Source organism: Pipistrellus kuhlii, unplaced genomic scaffold (assembly GCF_014108245.1).
Source record: "Pipistrellus kuhlii isolate mPipKuh1 unplaced genomic scaffold, mPipKuh1.p scaffold_m20_p_1, whole genome shotgun sequence".
NCBI lineage: Eukaryota > Metazoa > Chordata > Mammalia > Chiroptera > Vespertilionidae > Pipistrellus > Pipistrellus kuhlii.
The window spans coordinates 9,490,470-9,518,244 of record NW_023425404.1 but is presented as its reverse complement, the minus strand read 5'-3'; the positions used below and the strand labels follow the sequence as shown (position 1 = coordinate 9,518,244).

The following is a 27,775-nucleotide window of genomic DNA, read 5'->3' as shown; positions in this document are numbered from 1 at the left end:
CGATTCCGGTCAAGGACATGTACCTTGGTTGTGGGCATATTCCCTGTAGGGGGTGTGCAAGAGGCAGCTGATCAATGACTCTCTCTCATCGATGTTTCTAGCTCTCTATCCCTTCCTCTCTGTACAAAATCAATAGAATATATTAAAAAAAAAGACCAAATATTATGACAGTATTTATATGAAAGGTCCCCGATAGGCATTTCCCTGAAGGTATATCCTCACAGAAAGCAGATTAGTGACTGCCTGGGGCTAGGGTAGGAGGACTTGGAGGGGACATTGATAAAGGGAGGCGACTGACAGTTAATAAGTGTGGGTTTTTTTTGAAAGTGATGTTGCTGAAGCCTGTTTGGCTCAGTGGTAGCTGGTCGATGTTTCTCTCTCATCGACATTTTTATCTCTGTATCTCTCTCCCTTCCTCTCTGTAAAAAATCAATAAAATATATATACTTTAAAAAAAAAAGAGAAAGTGTTGCTAAAGTCCTACAATTGGCTTCTCTCTGTGGGGGCTTGGGTAAGCCATGGGGGGAGTGGCTAGACTCTTGGCCAGGACTGTGCCAGTTTAAATAAAGCCAGTCTGCAGCTTTTGAGGATACCAGGATACCCTTGGCTGTTACAGGATGAGATGGAGCAGAACGCTTTCCTCAGCTGTGTGTGCTCTTGGGGATGCTGGTGTAGTCAGCCACGCCAAAGTACAGGTGAGAAGTCAGCGCCAACAGCATGCATCCCTAGGCCTCAGCCTTAGCCCAGCCCTTGTCCAGGCAGAGGAGCAGGTGGAGGAGGCCACAGCCACCCTGTGCCGTGCAAGGAGTGGAGGGATCGCGAGCCCCATGCAGCCCTCATCGCCCCCACGCTGCTCGTTGCAGGACCTGCCTCCAGAGCTGCTGTTGGAGATCTTCGCCTCCCTCCCCTGCACTGACCTGGCCAGCCTGGCCTAGGCTTGCACCCAATTCCGCAGCATCCTGTACACTGACAGCATCTGGAGAAGGCACTGCAGGGATGAGTATGGCGTTTGTGAAAACTTTCAGGACCTGGAGGCCATAGGTATGTCTTGCTGAGAATTCTAAACAAAGCTTCTCTACCCATACAGAAAGATTTTGGGATTGTGGCGGCTCGACGCCCGTAGTAGAGACCTGCTGAAGGTAGCGGTGGACGGCTTATGCATTACTGTTTGGAGGTTGGTGCCTCCTCCTTGTTACCTCAATGTGGATGCGTCAATGCAATGGAAGCCCTCGTTTAGAATTCGCCTGACGAGAAAATCAGCCAAGGTGGAGTGTGTGGAAGACTACACTAGGCCCCACATATGTCACCTGAAGATTCAGAAGGATTATTTCACCATGAAGTATGCGTTTATCCTAACTTATTTCCCCAAATGGTGAGTTACTATAATCCTGACTGCCTGACCTACAGCCGCGTCTACCTCCCACTGAGTTACCCTGATGACCTCATCAGGCCAGGCATCTTCCAAGGCATCTATGATGCCTACAGTGTAAAGATTGTCCTGCTCAGCTTCCTTGGGAACTATGCCAGGGCCTCGAGGATCCCAAGATACCCCATCATCCCTGCCTGGAAGGAGACATTAGAGATCCACCTCCTGCACCGCATCCAACTGCCAAATATGGAGATCCTCCTTGACTTCCACGTGCTCTCCGGCATCGTCCAGGAGATTCAGGAGCAGGTGATGCAGGAGCAGCAGGAGGAAGAAGGCGGGCCTGAGGACAGCGAGGGCCATGGCTGGCAGAGCCCTGCCCAGCCCAGCGTCAGGGAGTCCAGGGCTGCAGCTTTGGAGGAGCAGCCTGCCCACAGCTTTGTTCTGCCTGCGGGTGTGGACTCAATAGACCAGAACTACCCTCGAACCTACAGGATGTATTTCTATGGTGTGGACATTGTTCCCTTCTATGACCCCATCCACCCCCAGCGCTTCTCTGGAATCTTCATCCTTTTCGATGAGGACCACTTCGGTTTCCTCTGTGTGGAGCGGAGATGCTTCACCTTGTACAGCAGAATGCAGGAGACCTTCAAGAATGTGGAGGCACCTTCCCCACAGGCCTTCCTGGAGATGCTCAAGAACATTGAGGCCCTACCCCTGAGAGGAGCAGTTTGATTTTCAATTTAAAGATTTAACCTGACTAGATTAGATTACCTACTTTCCTGTGTTTTTTGTCTTCTTCTTTTTTTTGTTGTCTTCTTTTCCTCCCTCTCTCTCTCTCCCTTTCTTCTTTCTTCCTACCCTCTTTTTTTTTTTTTTTTTTTTTTTTTTTTTTTTTTTTTTTTAATCCTCATCCAGGGATATTTTTCCCATTTAATTTTAGAGAGAGTGGAAGAGAGGGAAACACAGAAATATCGACATGAGAGAAACACATCAATTGGTTGCCTCTGGACCAGCGCCAGGCTGGGTAGGAGCCAGTATGTGAGGTAGAACCAAACCTTAGTCCTTTTAATCTGCAGATCCAGGCTCTATCCATTGAGCCAAACCAGCTAGGGCTGAACATGTCTTTTTAAAGAAAAAAAGAAAAAATCCTAAAATGAAATAGTGGTAATTGTTATATTTTATACAACTCTGAATATAATAAAAACCGTTGAATTGTACATTTTCAAATGGATTTTATAGTATGTGAATTCTATCTCAATAAAGCTGTTATTAAATATAAATGTCTGCTCCAAGTTTCTTTTTAAAATAAATATTTTATTTTTTACAGTTATGAAGGGAGAGGGATACAATTAGAAACATTGATTAACTCCCTCCTGCACCGCACCTGGATGTACCCACTTCGAAGATACATGCTCTTTGACCGGAATTGAACCTGGAACCCATCAGTCTGCAGGCCAATGCTCTATCTACTGAGCCAAATCGGGTAGGGTTGCTCCAATTTCTTAAGCCTCTCTCTGAGATAAATGGACTTTTGTGTGCCTGCCTCCCCTGCTTCTATCTCTCATTCTTTAGTTCCATAGCCTTATTAACTCCTTATCTGTTTTTTTAAAATAAATCTTTATTGTTCATATTATTACAAATGTTCCTCATTTTTTCCCCCCTCCATTGCTCCCCTCTACCAGGTTCCCACCCCACCCTCTGCCCTTTCCCCAGCCCCCATTGTCCTCATCCATAGGTGCAGAGTTTATGTTCAGTCTCTTCCCACACCCCTACTCCTGATTCCCCCGAGAATCATCAGTTCATTCCCCTTCCATACCTCTGATTCTATTATATTCACCAGTTAATATTGTTCATCAGATTTTTTAATTCCTTTGGTTTTTAGATTCACTTGTTGATAGTTATGTATTTGTTGTTCATAAGTTTTATCTTTATTTTCTTCCTCTTCCTAAAGAACCCCCTTCAGCAATTCATGTAATTCTGATTTGGCAGTGATGAACTCCTTTAGTTTTTTCTTATTTGTGAAGCTCTTTATCTGGACTTTGATTCTGAGTGATAGCTTTATTTGGTAGAGTATTTTTGACTGTAGGTTCTTGCTATTCATCACTTTGAATATTTCTTGCCATTCCAGTCTGGCCTGCATGATTTCTGTTGAGAAATCAGCTGACAATTGTATGGGTGCTCCTTTATAGATAACTACCTGCTTTGCTCTTGCTGCTTTTAATATTCTCTCTTTGTCTTTTTCTCTTAGAATTTTAATTATGATGTGTCTTGCTGTGGTCCTCTTTGGATTCCTTTTGTATGGGGTTCTGTGCTCTTCCTGGACTTGTAAGTCTGTTTCTTTCCCCAGGTGGGGGAAGTTTTCTGTCACTATTTTTTCCAATATGTTTTTGGTATCTTGCTCTTTCTCATCTTCTGGGACCCCCATAATTCTGATGTTGGTTCTCTTGAAGTTGTCCCAGAGGTTTCTTATATTATCTTCAACTTTCTGGATTCTCTTGTCTTCTTCCTTCTGCAGAGGAGTGTCCCCTGGCTCTTTATGTTCCAAATCTTTGACTTGATTCTTGCTATCTTCCATTCTGTTTTTAGGACTCTGTATAATATTTTTTATTTCAGACAATGTATTCTTCATTTTTAGTTGAGTCCTTTTCACATCCTCATAGGTGTCGTTTATTTTATTGGCCTTTTCTACGAAATTCTTGAAAAATTTTATAAGCGTGGTTTTGAACTCTATATCCAGTCGCTTGTCTTCCATTTCTTTCATTTGTAATCTGTTTCCTTGTCTCGGCACTTTCGCTGCTTCCCTGAGTTGGTAGGGTGTCTTTATGTGCTAAGATGTTGGCTGTGAGGATCAGCTGTGTCTATGCTGGGAGACAGCCTTATTCAACTAGACTTGAAAAATTGCAAAGGCCTCTATGCTCAGCTTGGATGGGCCAGAGTTTCAGGGTGGAGCCTACAGTCTTGGCTTCCCATCAGTCCAGCCCTATGAGGTTCCTGAGTCTCAGTGTTCCTCATTGTCCTTTGGTATTCACTGCAAGCACCTCTGAGAGAAAGGTACCCTCAAGTTTTGCCCACTACCAGACAGTCTAGTCTCTCCCTCAATGAACCCGGAATTGGGGTTCAGTGCAGTTGGAAGTGGGGTTGGAATTGGGGTAAGAGCTGTCCGCAGCTTTTGTCTCTTTCCCGCTAGGGCAATCCAGTGGCATAGTCAACAGTTCGTCCTCTGCACACATCGCGAGTGCCTTCGGAGCTCTGACTTTCACTGCTCCCCTGAGTTTCCGCCTTACACCCCAGATTTCCTCTGTATGAGTCTGAGCCCAGAATTGGGGCTCAGCACTGTCTGGAGCTTTTGTCTCCTTCCAGCTAGGGCAATCTAGCAGCACAGTCAACAGTCCATCCTCTGTGCTCACCGTGTGCACCTTTGAGACTCTGCCTTTCGCTGCTCCCCTGAATTTCTGCCTAATAGCCTAGATTCCCTCTGTATAAGGCTGGGTCCCTAGGGTCTCGCTCAGAACTGGGGTTCAGTGCAGTCAGAACTTGGGTTCAGTGCAGTCCGGAGCTTTTATCTCCTTCCCGCTAGGGAACGCCAGTCAGGCACTCAGCTGCCCCCTCCTCTCCAGCTCTGTCCTCTTCCCACATGTGTACCATGTCTCCATACCTTAGGCTTTTACAGCTCCTCTGATTTTTCTTCTGGTTTTCTCTTTCCTTCTAGTTGTAGAATTTCCAGTCAGTCAACTTTCCTATAGTTCTGGATGTCCACTTTGTATTTTAGTTGTATTTTTTGAAATTGTTGTGCGAGGCTGCAGTTAGGCGTTTACCTATGCCAACATCTTGATTTCTCCTCTACAGCAAGTATCTTTTGATGAATAGAACATTTTAAATTCCTAAGTAAGCAGATTTATGAATCATTTCTATTATGATTAAGTGCTCTTTGTTTCTTGATTAAGAAATTCTTTCCTATTCCAAGGTCTTGACTATGCTTTCCTATTGTAAACATTTTATAGTTTTTCCTTTTATATTTAGGTCAATTTCACTTGGAATTGACTATTGTGTATGATATGAGATAGGTGTGCAATTTTAATTTTCCTACATAGATGCTTGATTTTATCAGCACCATTCATGAACAAGATTGTTCTTTTCTTACTGATTTGCAGGCCACCTCTGTTGTGTAGCAAGTGTCCATATGTGTAGATCTGTTTGGGGCCTCTTCATTCTATTCCTCTTACAGCAACTCTTATCTTACCTTTATTTATTCAATAATGTGTTTTGTCTTGGCCCTTTACTTTGAAAATCAGTAAAAAATTGTAACTAAATAAATAAAACACTTTTCTGAATTAGTATACATCTCAGGATCTAATTGAAGGATAGTGGGTAGGGACTCTTTTCTTTTTCACCTGGAAGTGAAGGAAGAAGAATGTAGATTTAGTTGCTTTTGAAAGTTGCCTTATTCTGGGGACATCAGTATAAGTTTGAAAACAGAAGTCAGAGAAGGACAGAGCCCCAGGAATCACTAAGGACAGAGTCAGACCATGTCTTTTGAGTTCCTTTTATCTCTGAGTGCTGCAGCTCTGTCAATTTGACTTGGAATTTCTGTTACTTGCAACCAAAAGCATCCTTAAATACAGACTCAAATGAACAAGCAAGTAAAAAGGCCTCTTCATGAAAAGGAAAACAGTTGTCCTCAAAACTATAAATTTAATTTTATAGGAAGGCAATATGTAATAATAATGATAATGAAGATGGTTGAGGCTAACATTTACTAAGCCATGCACTGTGCTAAGCAATGTACAGATAATATATCATTATATTTATTATCTTACCCAATGGTAGTGACCTCCCAATATTGTTTTTTTTTCCAGACCCAGAGATGTTAAGTAACTCACAATGTCACACAGCTAACAGGGTTCAGATATACTAGTAGGTCTGTGATTCCACCACATGTCAATTTTTTTTAACATAATATTCTTTATTAAATAGGGAAAATTAAATGCTTTCAAAAGGGTAAGAGTAAGGTTTTGGGAAAAGGAATCCTATTTCACTACTGGTAGGAACATAAATGAATATAAGCTTTCTAGCAGTTTGGCGTATGTAATAAAATGTTTATATTCTGAAAATATACTATTTTAACGACTAACTCTACTTTTGAAAAAAATGAATAGTACCCCAAAATATTTTCAAGGACATTTATAGTAGCAAATTTTTTAGTAGCAAAAATAGAGTTTTGATTAAATATATGTTAGGAACTAAAATACTAATGCAACTATTAGAATAATATTTTAGAATTTTTAATGACAAAGAAAAATATACGATTTAAGTGAAAAAAGCAGATACAAAACAATAATGACAGCAGGACTTCTTTTACGTATTTAAAAGGCTAGACAGATGTAGTGTAAAATGATAATGATTATCTCTGCAGGGTGGGTTTATGGATAATTTACATTTTTTTTCTTTACTTTTCTGAAATCTTGAAGTTTTAATCATGAATTTGCAGAATACTTTATTTATGGAAATTTCAAACATATTCTAAAGCAGAGAGAATAGAAAAACCTGAATGAATTCATCACCAGTTTTAACAATTTTCAACTCTGAGCCAGTCTTGTCCATCTTACCCTCTCTTACTCTCTCTGTCGGATTATTTTGAAACAAATCTCAAACATCATATTTCATATTGCATGTGTCTCTAGAAAATAAAAACTTCTTTTAAAAAACCACAGTACTGTTATCACACCGAAATTTAAAAATAATTCCTTAAAATCATAATATCATCACATATCCAATCAGTGTTGCATTTCCGTTTCTCAACATTTTAATGTTTTACGTGTTCTTGGTTTTGCTTTTTGCATATATACAGTTGGCTTATTTAAATTGAGATCCAAATAAGTTTTGTCTATTGTGATTGGTTGATATGTCTCTTATATATCTTTTTTAAAAAATATATATATTTTATTGATGTTTTACAGAGAGGAAAGGAGAGGGATAGAGAGTTAGAAACATTGATGAGAGAGAATCATCAATCAGCTGCCTCTTGCACACCCCCTACTGGGGACATGCCCGCAACCAAGGTACATGCCCTTGACTGGAATCGAACCCAGGACCTTTCAGTCCGCAGACCGACGCTCTATCCACTGGGCCAAACCGGTTTCGGCTCTTATATATCTTTTCTTAAAGGTTCCTTCTATTTTTTTTTCAGGCAATAATTTATTGAAAAAATTAGATCATTTGCCTTGTAGAGTTTTTCATAGCCTTGATTTTATCTTTGTGATGTTTTCCCCTTCTCTTTCATTTCTTGTAATTTTCTCCATTAGATCTAGAAGCTTGATCAGATTCAGAGTTTTGTTTTGCTTTGTTTATGAGGTGGGGTATGGGAAGGATAAAGAAACTTCAGAGATGGTGGTATTGCTATAAAAGATTCTAAGTCTGGTGGTCTTTCTTTTCTTTTTTAAGATATTTTATTGATTTTTTTTTTACAGAGAGGTAGGGAGAGGGATAGAGTTAGAAACATCAATGAGAGAGAAACATCGACCATCTGCCTCCTACACACTCCCACCAATGGGAACGTGCTTGCAACCAAGGTACAAGCCTTCGACCGGAATTGAACCTGGGAACCTTCATTCTGCAGGCCAATGCTCTATTCACTGAACCAAACCGGTTTAGGCTGGTGGTCTTTCTTATGAGGTTAGCAGCCATTTATGATCATTGCTACACTTATAAATTATTAGGAATTACAAATTAGTGATTCCTATCATTCCTTTTCCATTTATTAGCTGGAATATTTCTGTAAAGGAGAAGTTTTTCTTCATCAACTATTTGATTACTATTTGGGACAGACAACAAAGAGAGAATGAATGCCTGATTTTTTTCTATTTAATGATTATAATTTTAAAAATAATTAGGTCATTTCCTAGCATTCTTCAGAAGTGATTTAATTTTTTCCAGAGTATAATTATAAACTCATGAATTTAAACATACTCGATGTGCTTTAATTCATTGATGTTTTTAGCTGATTGATGAGCAAAATGGTCGATCCCACTTGCTAAAAGGCTCTGCATGTTGACTTCTGAGTTCTTTTGACCCAAGTCCAATAGACTTTGATAACTTTCATGTCTTCTTTTATAACAAGATATTCTAGGATTATTATATTCATTTCTATCTTCAGATCTGGAATGACTCATTTCTTTCTTTTTTTAATATATTGATTTTCCACAGAGAGGAAGGAAGAGGGAGAGAGAGCTAGAAACATTGATGTGAGAGATACATCAATCAGTTGCCTCCTGTGCACCCCCCACTGGGGATGTGCCCAAGACCAAGATACATGCACTTGACTGGAATCGAACCTGGGATCATTAAGTCCACAGGCTGACGCTCTATTCACTGGGCCAAACCGGCCAGGGCTGGAATGACTCATTTTTCTAAATAGCCCCGTTTTCTCTTAGTGGGACAACCTGTATATTAAAAGTAGTAAATAAATGATGTTTTATAAAAGGAATAATAGTAGTGGGCCTTGAGTGACAGGAGGTGAGGGAGGGGTGCTCTCTGAGCTGAGTGGAGGGGTGGTAGGGGGAGAGGAGCACAGGAGCACAGAGAGCGACAGTGCAGGAGGCTCCAAGAGGCAGTGGGCAGGGGAGCAATGAAAAAAAAGATTAAAATAAAAGGAATAACAGACACTGGATAGTTAATAAAAGTAAAAGATAGCCGAAACCGGTTTGGCTCAGTGGATAGAGCTTCGGTCTGCAGACTGAGGGGTCCCAGGTTCGATTCCGTTTAAGGGCATGTACATTGGTTGGGGGCACATCCCCGGTGGTGGTGTGGAGGAGGCAGCTGGTCAATGTTTCTAGCTCTCTGTCCTTCTCACTTCCTCTCTGTAAAAAATCAATTAAAAAAAAAAGTAAAAGATAAACTATAAAAGTGTCATAATCCAGGATCCTTTTAGAGGACATAGTTCTATATAACTCAATAGGAATGCCCACTCCATATCATGGATATGACCTCCAGTCACCAAGAAAACACACTGTTCAGCAAACTTACTTTACAAAAATGTATAAAAATTAAAAAAGGTATACATTAGATAAGTCCTAGTTACCTTGAAAATTAATGTAAATAGAATACTCCACGCACCCTAACAATGGTTCTCAGGCTTATGGTACAGAAAGGAATCATTTAGGGAATTTGTCAAAATACAGATTTCTTCCCCCTCCTCTCCACCTCAATTGTCTGAATCTGGGATGAGAATTTGTATTTTAATAAGACTTTTAAGTGGTTTTGAAGAAGGTGGTCCTATCAACCTTTTGAAGTACACTGCCAGATAGATATATTCAGAGAGACAAAGTATAAGGAGGAAGGATATGCCTCAGAAGATTGAAACTTGGAGCATAGTTCTGAGAATTACACCACATTAAGATAAGAAAATTTAGTGAGTCTCTTTTTCTGGTTTCAAAAGGAAAATTTTTTAAAATAGGAAGGGCAGAATAAATGTTAAAAATAGGAAAGCAAACAGAAGAAAAAACCACCTGCAATCCTCTTACCCAGAAACAATGCCCATTGTGTTGATGTATATCCTTCCAGATTTCTAAAGGGCATTTCAATTGTTCTCTCTTTCTCTTTCTCTCTCTCTCTCTCTCTCTTAATATATTTTATTGATTTTTTTTTTAAAGAGAGGAAGGGAGAGAGATAGAGAGCTAGAAACATCAATGAGTGAGAAACATCTACCAGCTGCCTCCTGCACACCCCCCACCGGGGATGCGCCCGCAACCAATGTACAATACATGCCCTTGACCGGAATCGAACCTGGGACCTTTCAATCCGCAGAACAACGCTCTACCACTGAGCCAAATTGGTTTCGGCTCTCTCTCTCTCTCTCTCTCTCTCTCTCTCTATATATATATATATATATAATCTCCAACAGACACCATGAGTGACTTGCCTGGGGTCTCTCAGCTAGTGAGTGGGAGAAACCACACTGAACCCAGCTGTTGGATCCTGAACTTCATTATGGAGATTTCCCAATCACCCCGCCCCCGGTATTACTGTACACAATATCTATACTAGAAGCTCAGTGCACAAAAATTTGTGCACTCAGGAGGCGGGGCTCAGCCTGGCCTGTGCCTTCTCACAGTCCAGAACACCTCAGGGGTTGTCCACCTGCCAGCGTAGGCTCTCTCTCCAGGGATCTGGCCTAAACTGGCACTCACACATCCATCTGGCAACCCAGGACCTCTCAGGGGATGTCTAACTTAAGCCCACAGGGATTGGGCCTAAGCAGCAATCAGACATCCTTAGTGCTGCAGAGGAGGTGGGAGAGGCTCCCGGCACACCACTGAGCTTGCCAACCATGCGCCTGGCTTTTTGGTTGAGTGGAGCTCTCACTGTGAGAGTGCACTGACCACCAGAGGGCAGCTTCTGTGGTGGTTGGTGCACATCATAGCAATTGGTCATTACACCATTAGGGTCAATTTGCATATTACCCTTTATTATATAGGATAACACTTTAAAATTAATTGTAAACTTTAAAAAAAATTATCTGTGTCTACCACCAGACTATGGATTGCTTAGCAGAACATGAGTATCTTTTTTTTTTTAAATTTCTTTATTGATTAAGGTATCACATATTTGTCCTCATCCCCCCATTCCCATCCCCCACCCCTCCCCACTCATGCCTCCAACCCCTGTTGTCCTTGACCACTGGTTAGGCTCATATGTATGTACACAAGTCCTTTGGTTGATCTTTCCCTTTGAGTATCTTCTTATTTATACTAGTATTAGTATCCTTAAAACAAGGCCTGGTGCTCAATAGTGGCTCAGTACTTGGAACACAGTAGACATCCAATAACTATTCCTTCCAGTTACAGACACAACTAGGTCTCCATGTCCTCTCATGGAACTGAATTGCAGGTGTTCTTTATTTTCCAAGAGTGACCTGGTTTTCTCCCAAAGAAACTGTAACATCCATGTGTTCAAGAAACAGAATATATTCCTAAAAGCATAATGTGGGAATGGGGAGAGTGTGATTACCCAGGCATTTCTTGATGAGACAGTCAATTTTCTGGAGAATGGGGCAGCTGTGAGATGTGAGCTATGAGCTATCAGTAGCCACCACTCACAGCAGTTGAGTGGTGGAGGTACTGGCCTGCTAATGGGGACTGGAGCAGGACACTAACCGTGTGTACCTCACCACTTAAAAGTATCCAGTGTACCACCATGACACTTGTACCAAACTCACCATATAGAGAACAGCATTGTGGATATGTCTTAGGTGGCTCTTTGAGGGATGTATTTGAGGGGATGGGTTCTGGAGGAAGGGGGGCTGGATGGAAGTCTGTGGAAAAGACTAGGCATAAATGTATGGGGAACTTGACAGTGTTTGTGGTAATAGGAATGGGGAGAAAGGGAAAGATGGGAAGGGAATATAGACAGAAGTGTAATAGGCTGAGTTAATTAGCAGTGAGGGACTGAGAAGAATGAAAAGGATGACCCAAAATTGGAACCTGAGGCCCTGGAAGAATAGTGCCTGGGTAGGCACAGAGATTCAAGGCCAGGAAGCTAGCATAGTCCTTCTGGGAAGACCAAGAGGGCAATTCTCTAGCACTAATGTTTGTGGGAATCGTTTCTCCTTTGCTTTTGTCTAGCATATCCATGGTTAAAGATAAGGATTTGCTCTTCAGGTTTTAGCAAAAGAGGTATGATAGGTGGATGACAAAACCTATGTGCCGCCACTTGTAACCGAAATGCTTCCCCTCTCCCACACCTGCCCTATAAGCAGAGTAGGACCTGGGTGTCTGTCAGTAGCTCTCAGGGGAAACCATAAAACCCTTTCCTTTTTCAGGATCAAATTAGCCGCTAACATGAGTCACACTTCCAATTGCTTTTCTTTTCTGATGGGAGGATGCTCAATGCCTCCTCTGCCCTCCTTTCCTGGCAATAGAAGGGTGGTGTGAGATTTAATTTATCAAGAAAACTAAAAAAGGCACAAAAATCCCCTCTCTCCATTTTACATGAGCCAAGACTGTTGGGTGTAAAGGGTCAGTGCAGACAAAGGCACTTTGATCACTTGTGATGGTTTCTCACTCTAATTATAGAAAGTATTTAGCTATTGTTCCCTAATTGCTTGCTGCAGTTGGGTTTGAGCATTGTTGTGTGTGTGTGTGTGTGTGTTTTAAAGAAAAAAAGAAAAGAAAAAAACTCCAATGAGTTGTTCTTTTTTCTTTTTCTCTGCTTTGGTCCATTGCCATTCCAGCTCTTGGCTATTTCATTGGAGAACTGAAGGAGGTGGTATGGTATTTCTGGAGAAAATTTACCTTACCTAATTGTGTTCATGGCTTCCCCTTTCTTCCTCCTAGTTGTCTAATAGAGAGGGAGGGGATGAACATTTCCTGAGCTTCTATTTAGTATGTGCCAGGCTAGTATGTACTAGCCCTCACTTAGGTTGTCTTATTCAATCCTTGCAGCAAACCTGAGAGGCACATACTGTTATCTTCATTTTACAGATGAGGAATCTAAGGCTCAAGAAGGTCTCACAGCCATTAAGTAGCTGACCTAAAATTTAAACCCAGTGAATTGGAGCCAGGGTTGAAACCCAGGTCTCTCTGACTCCATGTGGTCTTTCTCAAGAGAGCTTGAGAGCTTATGTAGACTTTGATTAATAGAACATGGGTATTGATGCTCCTACCACTATGGAAGATTTGGGGAATCCTGCTCCTTTACCCAGAAAGTACCTATTTCTAGGTTCTCTGCTGGAGGTCTGGGATTCCCATGTTGTTTCATGACAGGAGGAGAGATTTTCAATATCATGGTAGCAATTACAAGGAGGAAAGCCACCTCACGATTAGGGGGCTATGGTAGTCAGGGTCCCACAGGAAATAAATAGGGTTTCAATGCAGGGTTGAATGAATGGAGTGTGTGGAAAAGATTTGGGCATTTAAGGAAACAACAGGGGGGTTGGGAAGCAGCTGGAAGGAAGCCATTGCCACCCGTAGGCCTAAAGGGGTACCATATGAGCCCAGCAAGAACTGGGGCTAGGGCAGAGGTACCCCAACAGGAGCTGTGGCAGGAGAGGAACCCAGCTACTATTGCAATGCAGATAGGCAGGGCAGATTATGCAGGAGTCTCTCTCTCTCTCTCTCTCTCTCTCTCTCTCTCTCTCTCTCTCTCTCTCTCTCTGTCTCCAAACATCTAGACTTTTCTCTCCTTTGCCTTCCCTGTCTCCTGGTCATAGACAGCTTTGGGGAAGCAAGCAGTGCCAGTCAGCATCCTGGGCGTAGGGCAGAGCACTCAGGGAGGATAGAGAGGATATTCAGCGGAGAGGATTACTCCCTGTCAGTCCACCCGAGGTAGGATACTGCTTACAGACTAAAAGAATCATGGAATATGAGAATGGGAAGGGCCCTTTGAGTTCTGTCCACAAAGACCCTTTATTTTGCAAAAGAGGATCGTGAGGTCCAGGGAGGGAAAATGACTGATAGGTCAAGGGTTCAAGACTGGCAGCTCACAGTAGCATAGGCAGGGTTGGAACCCAGCTCGCCCAACTCCCAGTCCATTACACCTCTTAATTTGAGAGGTGTGGCCAATAAATGGTTGATAATAAAAGCTTACTGCTGAGCCAGCTTGCCTATTTCCTGTTGCAATTGCTCAAAGACCTCAGGGCATAGTTTACTTTGGTCCCAGATACTTGCCTCAAATGATTCTCTCTCTAAATACATCTATGATTGGAGTGGGCTGCCCAGTCCAGAATCTGGGCTGCCCAATCCAGAATGCCCATATCAGAATCATGGAGTAGAATACCAGCTCTGCCTTTATGGAGTGATCTTGGACAAGTTAACTCTCTGTGCCTCAGTTTGCTCAATTATAAAATGGGGATATGCCGAAACTGGTTTGGCTCAGAGGATAGAGCGTCAGCCTGCAGACTGAAAGATTCCAGGTTTGATTCTGGTCAAGGGCATGTACCTGAGTTGCGGGCACATCCCCATTAGGAGGTGTGCAAGAGGCAGCTGATCGATGATTCTCTCTCATCGATGTTTCTAACTCTCTATCCCTTTCCTTTCCTCTCTGTAAAAAAATCAATAAAATATATAAAAAAACAACAACAAACAACCCCCCCCCAAACAAAAACAAAAACAAAAACAAAAAACACCCCAAAACACAACAACTTAAGGATATGTCAATAATATTTCAATAAAGCTGAAAATGGCCCTTGGGGTAGCAGAACCCTGACCTCCAGCCTGAAGTCTGGGGTGGACTGCCTTGGTCCTGCTGGGACATTCTCTGTCCTGAGCAAGTACTAACACAAGCTTCCTAGTCTCCAATTCATGCTTCCTTCTGCTGCTACTTCTCTGGATGCAACCTCTGCAGGGTTTTTCTCACCTTTGAGACCCTGCTGAACTAAATTCCGCTTTCCTGCTTCCCTTACCACAGGCCTCAGGCTTGTCTCCTACATAGAATACAGTTCCTTTATTATTTCCTCTGCAGGAGCTTTTTCTCCTTGCCTTAAGGAGGAACTGTGCACTTTGGTTTTTGCTTTTCCTCTAGTTGGCTACCTGTTGTTAAAAAAAAATAAATAAATAAATATATATATATATATATATATATATATATATATATATATATATATATATATATTTGATTTTAGAGAGGAAGGAAGAGGAAGAGAGTGATAGAAACATCAATGATGAGAGAGAATCATTAATTGACTGCCTCCTGCACGCCCCCTACTGGGGGATGAAGCCCAAAACCCAGGCATGTGCCCTTGGCCGGAATCAAACCTGGGACCCTTCAGTCAGCAGGCCAATGCTCTATCCACTGAGCCAAACCAGCTAGGACATGTTCTTATTTAAAAAAAAAATATATTTTTTTGATTTCAGAGAGGAAGGGATGGAGAGAGAGATAGAAACATTAATGATGAGACTCATTGATTGGCTGCCTCCTGCATGCCCCTTTTGGGGATTGAGCTCACAACCCTGTTTGTGAAAGTCCTGGCCCTGGCAGTGGATGTTTCTGGACTCTCTAGGCTGTTTCATTCTCCCCCCTTCCATCCCCGCCCCCTACACACACATACACTCTGTCTATTCCTATTCTAATACCACCTGTGTTGATTTTTATAGTTTTATAATAAACTGGAGGCCCGATGCATGAAATTTGTTCCTTCTCCTGGCTGCCAGCACCGGCTTCCCTCTGGCATCCAGGACCCGGGCTGCCCTCCAGCTGTACTTGCTGTTTCCTTTGATGCTTTTATTTTTATTTTTTAATATTCACCTGCTATAAATATATATATTTCAGAGAGGAAGGGAGAGGGAGAGAGAGATAGAAACATCAATAATGAAAGAGGATCATTGATCAGCTGCATTCTGCAGGCCCCCCACTAGGGATCAAGCCTGTAACCCCGGCATATGCCCTTGACCGGAATTGAACTGGGACCCTTCAGTCTATAGGCCAATTGGCTAGGGCATCATTGATGTTCCTATCTCACTCTCCCTCTCCAAAATCAATAAAAATGTATTTACAACACACACACACACACACACACACACACACATACACACACACATCAAAATACATCTTACGAAGCTGTCAGTAAATGAATAAATCGGGGCCAAAGATAATTAAGATTACTGAGCACCTCTGTACTACTTAGCAACTGCCAGTAAATTTCTTCTGCAACTACTTGTTCTAATTTCTTATTAAAAACACAACAGCCCACAACTCCATATTCCACTGAACACTTTCCTATTTGGAAAGCCTCTTGAGAAACAAGTTTTCAGGAAGATTCTGTGTCCGCGGCCCAGGCAAAGAAACAAGGCCACCAACTATCAACAAGTGAATCTAAAAACCAAGGGAATTAAAAAACCTGATGAGCAATATTAACTGGTGAATATAATAGAATCAGAGGTATGGAAGGGGAGTGGACTGACGATTCTCGGGGGGGGGGAAAAGGGGAGTGGGGGATGTGGGAAGAGACTGAACATAAACTGTGCACCAATGGATGAGGACAATGTGGGGTGGGGAAAGGGCAGAGGGTGGGGTGGGAACCTGGTGGAGGGGAGCAATGGAAGGGAGGAAAAAAAGTGAGGAACATTTGTAATAATGTGAACAATAAAGATTTATTTAAAAAAATTTAAAAAAGAGTAAAACAGAACAAAATAATAATAATAATAAAAAAAGAAACAAGGCCATCTAACAGGTACAGTGTCGGTGACCCCTTTGCCTCCTCCAGTTCAGGGGACCTCGGTGGCTCTTGGTCCGGGGTCCATGCGGCTCAGGGAACCAAGAACTACAAGTCCCGGCAGGCCGCGCGGCGCCCGGCTTCACCAAACGCAATCAGGGGTGGAGGAGAGCGACGTTTCCTGACACCTCGGGTTCCCGGCTGCTGCGGGAGGCCGGGCGCCTCGGCTCCGCTTCCTCCCGGGTGAGTAGGGCGGTCCCTCTGAGGCGGGCGCAGAGCCGGGGCCGCCAGGGTCTCAGGGCGCGTGGGGCGCGCGGAAGCCAGCGTGCACGCGCCGTGCGCTCTCCCCAGCTCCGGCTCCCGCAGCTGCCTAGGGGAGCCTGGAGGAAACCCCTGCCGTGACCTTGTCACCCCGGGCGGGCGCGGGCACGTGGCTCGGGTGACTGGCAGTGCCCCACCCCCTCGGCGGTGACGCTCCTGCCCGGCTTACATCAATAGTTATCAATCTATTGAGAAGCGTGGACTGGCTTCTTCGGTGGCGCAGTCTGGCCAGTAGGTACAGCTGGAGCCAGAGGGTTAGCAGGGTGCTCCCCCAGACGTCCTCGGCTCCAGGTGATCTGTGAGCTTGCAAGGCGCAGGCAGCTGGGACTGCAGCGTGTTCTGGACAAAAGCAGGGGCCCAGCAGAAGCCGGCCCTCCCGCACCTTGTTTCTGGCACCTTGCCAAGATTTGCATTTTTGGGTCGCACGATAAATGAGTGCCCGGGACAGCCCGTGTGCGGAGAGCAGCCTTTAGAAGACACCTGGTGCAGCCCTCTCCCCAGTTGAAGTGGCATTTACTTTCGACTGACGAGGAAGTCATTCAATTCAACAAGTATTGATTGATTACTTCCATGACGCTTGGCACTTCGTGGGTGCTCAAGCTGTATTTGCCTGGTTGAAAGTGAATTAGAGTTTTCCTGTGCCTTCCCACATGTTCTTGAAGCATGTTCCTATTGCAGTGATTTTCAAATTTTAGCTCGAATCAGAGTACCTGGAGGGCTGGTACAAAACAATGCTGGATCCCATCCCCCAAAGTTTCTGATTCAGTAGGTCTAAGTGGGAGCGAGAATTTGCATCCCCTAGGACAGTGTTTCCCAAACTTTTGACATATATGTACCCCTTCTATAATTTTCGTAACGATGAGTAACCCTCGTAAAAAGAAAAAAAAAAAAAGAAAAAAGAAAAAAAAAAAGGATGTAATAGGCGCAGCTAAGCACAGTGCAGTGCATATTCCCACTAAACTCCAGTGCAACCCATACCCCCACCAAACTCTTCCCGTACTCCTGGGAGTACGCGTACCACACTTTGGGAAACACTGCCCTAGGACATGGGGATGTTGCTGCTCTGGAGACTTATTTTTTAGTTCTACTGATATATGGGGAAAAAATCCTATGTACTTAAAACTCTTACCCTTTACACCTGGCTATAGGCCTTTGTGTTCTTGTTTGCTGGTTTAATTTTGTAATTATTACATCATTATGTCATTACTGGCTTAGCTATTTCTCAACAGCTTTCATGGATGCCAGATTTGATCTCTGCTGGGAGAGTTTGCATTTCATTTCTTCCTGATATACACATTTTCTTGCAAGAAATATATACACTTTGTCTTGCAAAAAAACAAGACAAGGGATTTGTAAAATAAGAATAGCGCTTGATTCAGATATCCATTTCTTCCCTCTCTTCTCTCCCCCAACTCACTGAGGGACTCCAGTGACCCACCCCAGGGTCCAGCGAACCACTTGTTGGTCTTTTCCCTGTGCTCTCTTAGTTGGAAAGACACACCTGCATTCAAGTTCAGGCTCCATTGCTTACTAGCTTCCCTACTGAGTTTCTTACGTTTTCTAAAACTCAATTCCTTATCTGTAGAATGAAGCCCTAATAGTGTGCACCTCAGAATACATTGTGCAAGTTACATGAGATGTTTAAGCCCTTGGCATTCTACCTCTCACTTAGCCTGCTGCTGACTCTTGGCACTTGGTTTTCCACTGTTCTTCCTGAGGCCCTCTTTCCCAGGAGAATGAAGAACCTCTATTCCTTGCTTGGATGAGATTTATTTTCCCTGTCATCTCTGGGACCTTGGCATCAGTCAGGGATTCCTTTATTTAATCAATATTGACTCAGCCACCTTCTGGGCATCAAACCCTAGGAAGTGGGGTGTGGTTACACTGGGACTGCATCACTCTCTATAGGGCAGAGCAGATGATAAACCTGCCAAGGCCAAACCCTCGGCATTGACTCAACCCTGGGCATCAACTCAAAGACATGATGGAACCCTCCACCTTGTTTGCTTTTTATCCTTGACAGTCACCAGGAAAAATAAAGCTCGTTTGTCTAATAGTCTGTCTAGGAAATGGGAGGAGGCTGTGATCATTTTACAGGCTTTAATGCAAGTAGGGCCCTAAGTGCCTTTCCTCTGTGACCGTTCTCACCTGTGCACCAAGCAGGGTTAGATGATTCCAGGCTTGTTCTCACAGAATGTGATGTGGGGAGGGATGGTAACTGAAAAGATCTAGCCACTTATTGGCCGGTGAACAGTAAGTGTGAGGTTCCCCATTTAGTTCTCTCCAAGGAGTGGATATTTCATTTGCCCATCAACTTCCAGACTTCCCTGTTGCCTCATTTCATCACCCACTTGGTGGTCCAATGAGATGGGCTCTTATTTTTTTATTTTTTATTTTTATTTTTTTATATATATATTTTTTATTGATTTTGTACAGAGAGGAAGGGAGAGAGATAGAGAGTTAGAAACATTGATGAGAGGGAGTCATCGATCAGCTGCCTCTTGCACACCCCCTACTGGGGATATGCCCGCAACCAAGGTACATGCCCTTGACCGGAATTGAACCCGGGACCCTTCAGTCCCCAAGCCGACGCTATATCCATTGAGCCAAACCGGTCCAGGCAATTAAAAAAAAAAATATTTTATTGATTTTTTACAGAGAGGAAGGGAGAGGGATAGAGAGTTAGAAACATCGATGAGAGAGAAACATCCATCAGCTGCCTCCTGCACCCCTCCCACTGGGGATGTGCCCACAACCAGGGTACATGCCCTTGACTGGAAATGAACCTAGGACCCTTGGTGCTCTATCCACTGAGCCAAACCGTTTTTGGTAAGAGGGATGGGTTCTATTCATAGTTTTGACAATAACACAGCTCTCCTAAATGTTTCATAGGCTGGAATCGTTTTCTAGAGAGGCGCTTTGGTTGCTCTTGTGACACATTGATTTCCAGGGCTCCAAGTAGCATCTTCCATATGCCAGGCATTGCTTGCATGTGGTAGAGGGTCCGAAATCATAGTCCCTGCTCAGAGTGGCTGATTCAGTTAACGTGTGAACAGTGGTAAGAATGTTGGTGAACAGAGGTTTGGGAGAGCCTGTCAAAGAGGTCACCTGTCATAGGGCCCACGCTCTTACTTAACCGTTTACTGTCTGAGCCGCCTGGGCTAAATCACTCCCCGTCTGTGCTCCTCGGTTTCCTCACTTAAACATGGGGCTGGTAATACTATTTCTCACCTCCTGGGATGTGTGGAAAATCAAATGAGATAATGAGTGCAAAGGGCTTTGTAAAGGTTAGTTATTGCTAGTGTTATTTACCTAATGATTTGGTTTAGGGTCTTGGTGTCCTCAGCTGCCTCTCCCCCTTCAAGTGTATGTTGTTATGAGAAGTAACTCAGGTGAAAGTAAAAAGTCAAGTAAACAGAAGAGAGCAGGTGATCCGTTAGCAAAGGGTTTAATAATGAGAGGTGTTTTTCATGGACAGACATATTTCATGGCTGACAGGGCTTTTAAAAATACCCCGAGGGAAGCAACTCATTTGCATGTTAAAGGCTCCCTGACACCTTATGGAAAACTCCAGCTTCAGTCTATTTAGACACAGTTTGGCTCCTATATCATCTATTTTATGTTTTTCAATTTCCACTTCTTTCATTACTGCGGACATTTGCATGAAAACCAGGTCTTGGGAGTTGTGTCTATTTTGAAGTTGCTTCCTCACCCAGAGATTGTCTCAACGCAAGGGGTGGCCTCGTCGCCTACAAAGCCCGATGTGGAGGATGGTGCACTAAGAGATGGGGTTCAGAAAAGACGAGGGCTGGGAGCTGGTGCTGGGATGACCAGAGGAGGATGGCTATCCAACTGGCAGCCCTGGTACGTGATTCTCACCTGGGGACATATGTTATTACTGGCTCTGCACAGGCTCATGGGATATTGTTTATTCAGTAAATACTTTTGGAATACCTACAATGAGCTAAGCCAAGGTTTGGCAAATGATAGCTGTTGAACCAAATCTGGTCACATCCATTACTTTACATGTCATTTAGGCTGCTTTTTGCCTTGATCTGCAATGCAGGGCTGAATAGTTCTGATATTGTAGCCTGTAAATAAAAAAAATTTAATGTTTGGCCCTTTATTTATTTAAAAAATATTTTATTGATTTTTTTTTACAGAGAGGAAGGGAGAGGAATAGAGAGTAAGAAACATTGATGAGAGAGAAACATTGATCAGCAGCCTCCTGCACACCCCCTACTAGGGATGTGCCTGCAACCAGGGTACATGCCCTTGACCGGAATCGAACCTGGGACCTTTCAGTCCGCAGGCCGACGCTCTATCCACTGAGCCAAAGCAGTTTCAGCTGTTTGGCCCTTTAGGGAAATAGTTTGTTAACTCCTATTCCAGGCAGGACAACAGCATGTGCAAAGGCTCTGAGGCCAGAATGTGCCTGGCATGTTTGAGGAACAGTAAGGAGATCAGTGCCCTTGGAATGAGGTGGCAAGGGGTAAAGTGCTGAGACCCTGGATGGAATTGGGCAGTCAGGTCAAGTAGGATCTTGTTAGTCATGTCAGGGCCTTCTCTCTTCATCCAAGTGAGGTGAGACCCACTGGGGAGTGCTTTGCTGGTGCACCTCTCCTGGGTTCCCCTCTCCTTTGGGAGCTGCAGCTGTGATCAAAGACTAGTCTGATTAGAATTCCCTGGAGAAGCAACCCACTGAGTGCAGTAGCCCCAGAGAGTGACTGTGTAGCCACGTGGTGGACTGAGTAGGTACAAGTGGGGTGGGAGAAGGTATCATGGAGTCAGGAGCCCACTTGGTCTCACTGACTGTGAGTGTGTGGGTTTGGTTAAACCTCTCAGGTCAGGTGGACATTGAAACCCTAACCGTAAAGCCCCCCTGCATCACTGTGAGTACCAATTAATGGTGTTTGCACTCAAAGAGCTCACAGTCTAGGTAAGGGGCAGTCTAGTCTAATGAAAATCAGCCAAATGTGGGAGGATTACCTGGCTGCTTCTGACCCCTTCTGACCTGGGCATAGAAGCCTGATGATGCCTGTGTGTGCATGGTGGTATATTAATAATTACAAGTAATGATTGTTGACATGCTCTGCCACTTTTCCTATAGAAAAGCCGCCTCTCGTCACATATTCATCATCTTTCCTTTTTCCCTCTTTTTCTTCTTAGCACTTCATACCAGCTGGCATTCTAACATATTACGTCTATTTGCTTAATATCTGTCATCCCATCTAGTATGTAAACGACACATGGGCAAGGGCTATGTCAAGAGTTGACTTGTGCGCTGGGTACTATGCTGAGCTTATTATATACACTAGAGACCTGGTGCATGAAATTCATGCACAGTGGTGGTGGTGGTGGTGTCCCTCAGCTCAGCCTGCACCCTCTCCAATCTGGGACCCCTTGAAGGATGTCTGACTGCCCGTTTAGGCCAGATCCTAAATGGGCAGTCAGACATCACTCTCACAGGACTGCTGGCTCCCAACTGCTTGCCTGCCTGCCTGCCTGATTACCCCTAACTGCTTCTTCCAGGCATGGTCCCCCTAACTGCCCTTCCCTGCTGGCCTGGTCACCCCCAACTGCCCTCCCCTGCAGGCCTGGTTCCCCCAAATTCCCTCCCCTGCAGACCTGGTCCCCCCAACTGCCCTCCCCTCCAGGCCTGATCACCCCCAACTGCCCTCCCCTGCAGGCCTGATCATCCCCAACTGCCTACCTCTGCCAGCCCGGTTACTCCTAACTGCCCTCCCCTGCAGGCCTGGTCCCCCCATGCCCTCCCCTGCAGATCTGGGTCCCCCCAACTGTCCTCCCCTGCAGGCCTGATCACCACCAACTGCCCTCCCCTGCTGGCCTGATTGCCCACAAGTGCCCTCTTCTGCCGGCCATCTTTTGGGGGCCATCTTGTTCCACACGGGGGGAGGCCATCTTTGACCACTTGGGGACAGCCATCTTGTGTGTTGAAGTGATGATCAATATGCATTTTACCTCCTTATTATATAGGATTATATAGGATGATCTCATTTTTTCCCAACAACTTTTGAGTTGGGTATGATAGTGTTTTACAAACAGAAAACAGGAGCAATGAGATTAAGAAAAGGACCCAAGATACAATCTATTAAGAACCTAGATTTGAATCCTGGTCTGTTTATGAAACTCAGTTGTTTCTCTCTCTCTACTTACCTTCTGCAGTTTGGGAACATGGCCAGAAGGGCTCTCAAGCTCGCTTCTTGGACCAGCATGGCTTTTGCTGCCTCTGGCTTCTACCTCTACAGTAACAAGTACTTGGACCCGAATGACTTTGGTGCTGTCAGGGTGGGAAGAGCAGTTGCTACGGTAGGTGTGCTTTTTTCCCCTTCAATTGGGGGTTGAAAGAAACTATCATATTAAATGCAGGCATTCATATATGTAGCAGATGGACATGGTGGTCACACATTTGTGGAGATACACATGTACCTATCTTTACATGTGCAAAGCTCCCTCTACACTGTTATGCAGGCATGGATATATACCTTCTCATTCCGATATCCCTGTATACACAACCTCTGCCATCTTGAAGTTAAGGAGAGTAGGACTGCATAGGATCTTTGTGTTAAAACCTACATTTTAAGTTCCATATCTCATTTTAGTGACAGACTCAGAGGGCAGCACTCCTCAGCGAATACCTGAAAAGAAGGATTTGCCATTTTAAATTATATCAGAAAACTTGGCCTCTCTCTCTCTCTCTCTCTCTCTCTCTCTCTCTCTCTCTCTCTCTTTCTCTCTTTCTCTCTTTCTCTTTCTCATTTCTATCTCTGTTTCTGTCTCTCTCCCTCTTTCCCTCTCTCTGCAATAAGCTAGTGTGAATGGCCCTTGATGCAGGGCTCATACTCAGCATCTAGGCCTCAGAGAACTTTGGGGATTCCTTCCAGTCCCCTAACTGACTGAGAATCTGAGTGTACAATGTGACCATTGATGGTTTTGCCCACTGGCTCAGGACCGTCATTCTATTGTGAGTGTGTCCTCTGTGGAAAGCAGCCTATATCACTGTCCCATTTGCTATGGGTAGATTACTACGTGCTTCATGCTTTCTTTTCTCCTCTGTGTCCTGCAGGATGAGCTCATCCTTACTCCCCCTGGAATAGCTGTATTCTGATGCACAGTCTGTTTGGTTGTTTTCCAGCCATTTCTTTAATACTTGGCGTTATCAAATCTTCTCCCTGGCCTGGCTCAGAGGGGAGGGAGGCTGCTGTAGGGCCTACCTTCTAGGGAAAAGCCAAGTCAGAGAATCACAACAGACAATAGATAAACAGAGCATGGACTATGAAACGATTTCTATGTCTTCTGAGTGTCTTTTTGGGGTCTAGCATTGCCTTATATGCTTTGAGGAGTAGAAGCAAACTGTCCCACTTAGATAAAGCTTTGAAGGAGTTTCTGGTTGAGAAATACTCATCTGAATGGGTCAGAAAACAATCTACAGCCCTGCACAGGCTCAAAGTAGTGTGTTGGACTACCACCACTGTGGGACCTCAGACACAGGAGTCAGGATGAGTGCTATAGGGAGTGCCATAGAACCTTAGGGATTTGAACAGTTGGACAGAAGGGAGGAAGGTCTTTATCAGTGCTTTATAAATCAGCCTCTAGGCTGTGCATTCTTTAAAGCAGTGTTTCCCAAACTTTTGACATGTGTACCCCTTCTATAATTTTCGTAACGCTGAGTACCCCTCATACTCATGAGAACGTAGAATTAGGCGCAGCTAAGCACGGTGCAGTGCATATCCCCACCAAAATTCCAGTGCATCACGTACCCCCACCAAACTCTTCCCGTACCCCTGGGGGTATGCAAACCATACTTTGGTAAACACTGCTTTAAAGGTTAGGGTTCCGTCTTGACTCTTCTGCACTGCTTAGTGACCAGGTCTTGGTTGTGGCTGGCGTTCAACAAGTATATGTCAAATGGAATAAAACTTTGGGGTGCAGACGAAGGAACAAACTCCTCTCAATATCAGCTTTGTAAGCCCCTTTGTTGTGGCAGAATGCACAGGAGAAAGATCAGCTAGCACTCCGAGGGAGGAAAGTTTAACCTTTATTTAGAAGATCTGCTAGTCCAGAGGAATTCTGGATCCAAAGCCTGAACTGAACTCATGGGGAAGCTCTGACCTATATATCTCCTCCTGTGGCGGGCCCCTGAGGGTCCCCCCAGCTCTGCCCAAGTCAGTCTTGGTGGGGACTTAGGGGCATGCTCCACAGCTTCACCCAAGTGGGCTGGGGTGGGGCCCTGGCGTTAGCTCTGCAGCTCCGCCCAAATCAGAGTGGGGAAGTAAGACTACAGTTTTAATCAGATACTGAACTAGATTGCAAGCCCTTCCCGCCTCCCCACCCTCCCCCCCCATTTTCCTTTTCACCTTAATCTCTAGGGGCCTCAGTTGCTCAATTCTAAAAGGGGATGTTTGGGTAAGGCAATCTCAATAGTTCCTCCATGCCTGAGATATCTGGGAGATTGTTGTCTTCTGATTCACCAGAGGTAATGGAGTTTTGGCCAAGGGACTGAGAATCAAAACTTACATTATTAGAGCAAACATAAATATAAAATGATGTTTATTTGTGATTCAGAGAGTGGGATAAGCTTACCCAACAGTCCTCATTCAATTAGTATTTACTGAGCATTTACCTGTATGCCTGACACGGTAAGGACAAGCCCCTGTGCCCAGAGAGCTGAAATTCTAGCACAGGGGAGACAGTCCATGTTCAAGGAAACAAATGAGCACGGTACATTTGGATGGTGGTTTGTTATGACAGACAATTGAGAGTTGGGGGCAGGGGGAGGGTAACTTTAGATTGGAACTCTGCAGAAGTGGCATTTGTGCAAAACTCTGATTGACAGGAAAAAGCCAGCCAGGTTAAGATCTGGGGCAGAATTGGGGGTAAAGGATACATATGTAATTCTCTAAAGAGTAAAAGAAAGAAAAGTCTGGGGGCAGAGCATCTGAGGGGTGGGATTACCTGTTCCCAATGTCAGGGGCCTGCAGCTTTAGTTCTTTGGCAGAGGAGTCATATTTGAGGCCTGGGCACTAAGTTTCTCCTTCCTTGCTTCACAGACAGCTGCCATCAGTTACGACTATCTCACCTCCTTGAGGAGAGTTCCCTATGGCTCGGAGGAGTACGCACAGGTTCGCTCCGAGGTAAGGACCATGGGACCCCTCTGAGCCCTACCAGGACTGAGTAAGTCCCGGTGGCTGCAAAGCCAGCACACTTCCTGTATGCAGGGGCCAGTGTGGGGATCGAGGATGAGGCTGGGGAGGAAAGAGGGAAGGACCACCTCCTCATTGGAGGTGCTGTGGCTGCCCAGGAGGAGCTGGGCTGCCAGGCTGACATCAAGCTGGATCCTGTAGTGCCAAGGCCATGGATCTTCAAGGCACTGCCAGGGGGGTTGGGGTGTGTTTCTGGGATGACTCAGGAGGAAGGATGGCACTGTCTCTGAGATAACTCAGCTGGCTTCCAAACTGCTTTGTCAGGCAAAACCCAGTTGAAAGAGATTAATTGTTTTTTTTGTCCTCTGAGGATGACACTGGGGCCTCTTGTGGGCCTCTGAGTGGAGCTGTCCACCCCTCACATTCTGTTCTCACTTGGAATAGGGTGGTTGATTTTGATGCTGTGACTAGATATCCCAGAGAGAGTTGGGGCATCAAGTAAGAGGGCATCTTTTTTGAATGTAAGTTGAGTTTGGGGTCAAATGTAGATACTTTTGGTTCCTCCAGAAAGATGTCTGCTCAGCCCTTTGCCCTTTAGAAAATTCCTAGTCATCCTTCGAGACTCAGCTCAACCACCTCCCCTAAACAATCATCTTTGGTGGATGGAATAATTAATTTAAAAAAAAATGTATTTGACATTTTTATTATGGAAATTTCAGCCATTCATAGGGGTAGAGAGAATAGTGTTATGAAGTCCTGTGGAACTGTCATTCAACTTCAGAAATGATCAATATTTTGCCAATCTTGTCTGTTCCCCATTTATTCATTCCTTTATTTATTTATTTTTAATAATTATTATTATTTGTAGAAGTATTTAATAGGAATTCTCAGGTTTCATATTATTTCATGTTACATACTTCAGTATGTATTTCTAATAGATAAGGACCTTTAAAGAAACCATGATCATACCTAACAAAATTAACAATAATTCCTTAATAACTTCTAATAGTCCACATTTAAATCTTCCTTGTTGTTGCCAAAATATATTTTTAAAGTTGGTTTGTTCAGATCTGGATCCAAATAAGGTACAAATATTGCATTTGGTTGATGTTTCCTGAATTCTTTCAAATCTCTATTTCCCCTGCCTCTTTTCTTTCATTATTTTTTTGAGCTTTCTTGCTTATTGAAGAACAAGATCATTTATCTCCTAGAATTTTCCACATTCAGGATTTGGTTGATTGCATCCTCAAAGTGTCATTTAATAGGAAATAGTTTTGCATGGCACACAATTCAAAATATATAATATTTGAACATACAAAATGATTCTCAGATCCCCGTTCCTCAGGATCCCAATTTTCCTGCCTGAAGGTGGTCATTATTTCCTGTGTATTATTTTAGAGATAGATTCCTCTTTGAATTTAATCAGTCTACCTTTATTCCTGCCACAAATGATAGTTGGTCTTTTTCTCTCTTAAGACTATAGCTTCTATTCAATCAGGGATTGGGTCTTTTTTTTATATCTTCTACCTCTCGTGATGACGCCTGGGACTGAGTTGATTGAATGTCTGTTTCAATGCCAGGCGGCACCTTGCTAGCCACTTGCCTTGAGAGAGTAAGGTTTGGGAAGAGAGTAAGGTTTGGAATCAGAAGACCTGAGTTTGTGCCTCAGCTTTGGCGAGGTCCTTTTGGGAGCTGCCATTTTCCTTGTCTGTAGGCTGGAGATGGTTATACCCATCACTAAGGGATATTTTGTGAAATGTAAATGTAAATAAGTCA

The 27,775-nt window shown here is 43.9% G+C and overlaps 2 protein-coding genes across 8 annotated transcripts in view; both read left to right on the top strand.

The window, feature by feature from the left end:
- Positions 1–1,369: 1,369 nt before the first annotated feature.
- LOC118709231 (F-box only protein 31-like) lies at positions 1,370–2,128 on the top strand. The gene has a single exon (XM_036421169.2). The coding sequence runs from the start codon at positions 1,370–1,372 to the stop codon at positions 2,099–2,101; it is 732 nt and encodes a 243-aa protein (XP_036277062.2). The 3' UTR covers positions 2,102–2,128.
- Positions 2,129–16,576: 14,448 nt separating this feature from the next.
- Positions 16,577–27,775, top strand: part of ADCK1 (aarF domain containing kinase 1) — a 109,644-nt gene continuing 98,445 nt past the window's right edge. For 5 of the 7 annotated variants that reach the window (XM_036430127.2, XM_036430137.2, XM_045576818.1 and 2 more), the window contains exons 1-2: positions 23,031–23,165; positions 25,907–25,990. In XM_036430127.2, the coding sequence (XP_036286020.1) occupies positions 23,031–23,165; positions 25,907–25,990 (219 nt within the window). Of the gene's footprint in view, positions 16,758–23,030; positions 23,166–25,906; positions 25,991–27,775 lie in introns of those variants that run through there. The other 2 variants (XM_036430162.1, XM_045576761.1) reach the window with 2 other exon arrangements.

Bases quoted from the DNA above. Each gene is read 5' to 3' on its own strand.
- LOC118709231 (XM_036421169.2), top strand. From the start codon at position 1,370: ATGGTGAGTTACTATAATCCTGACTGCCTGACCTACAGCCGCGTCTAC.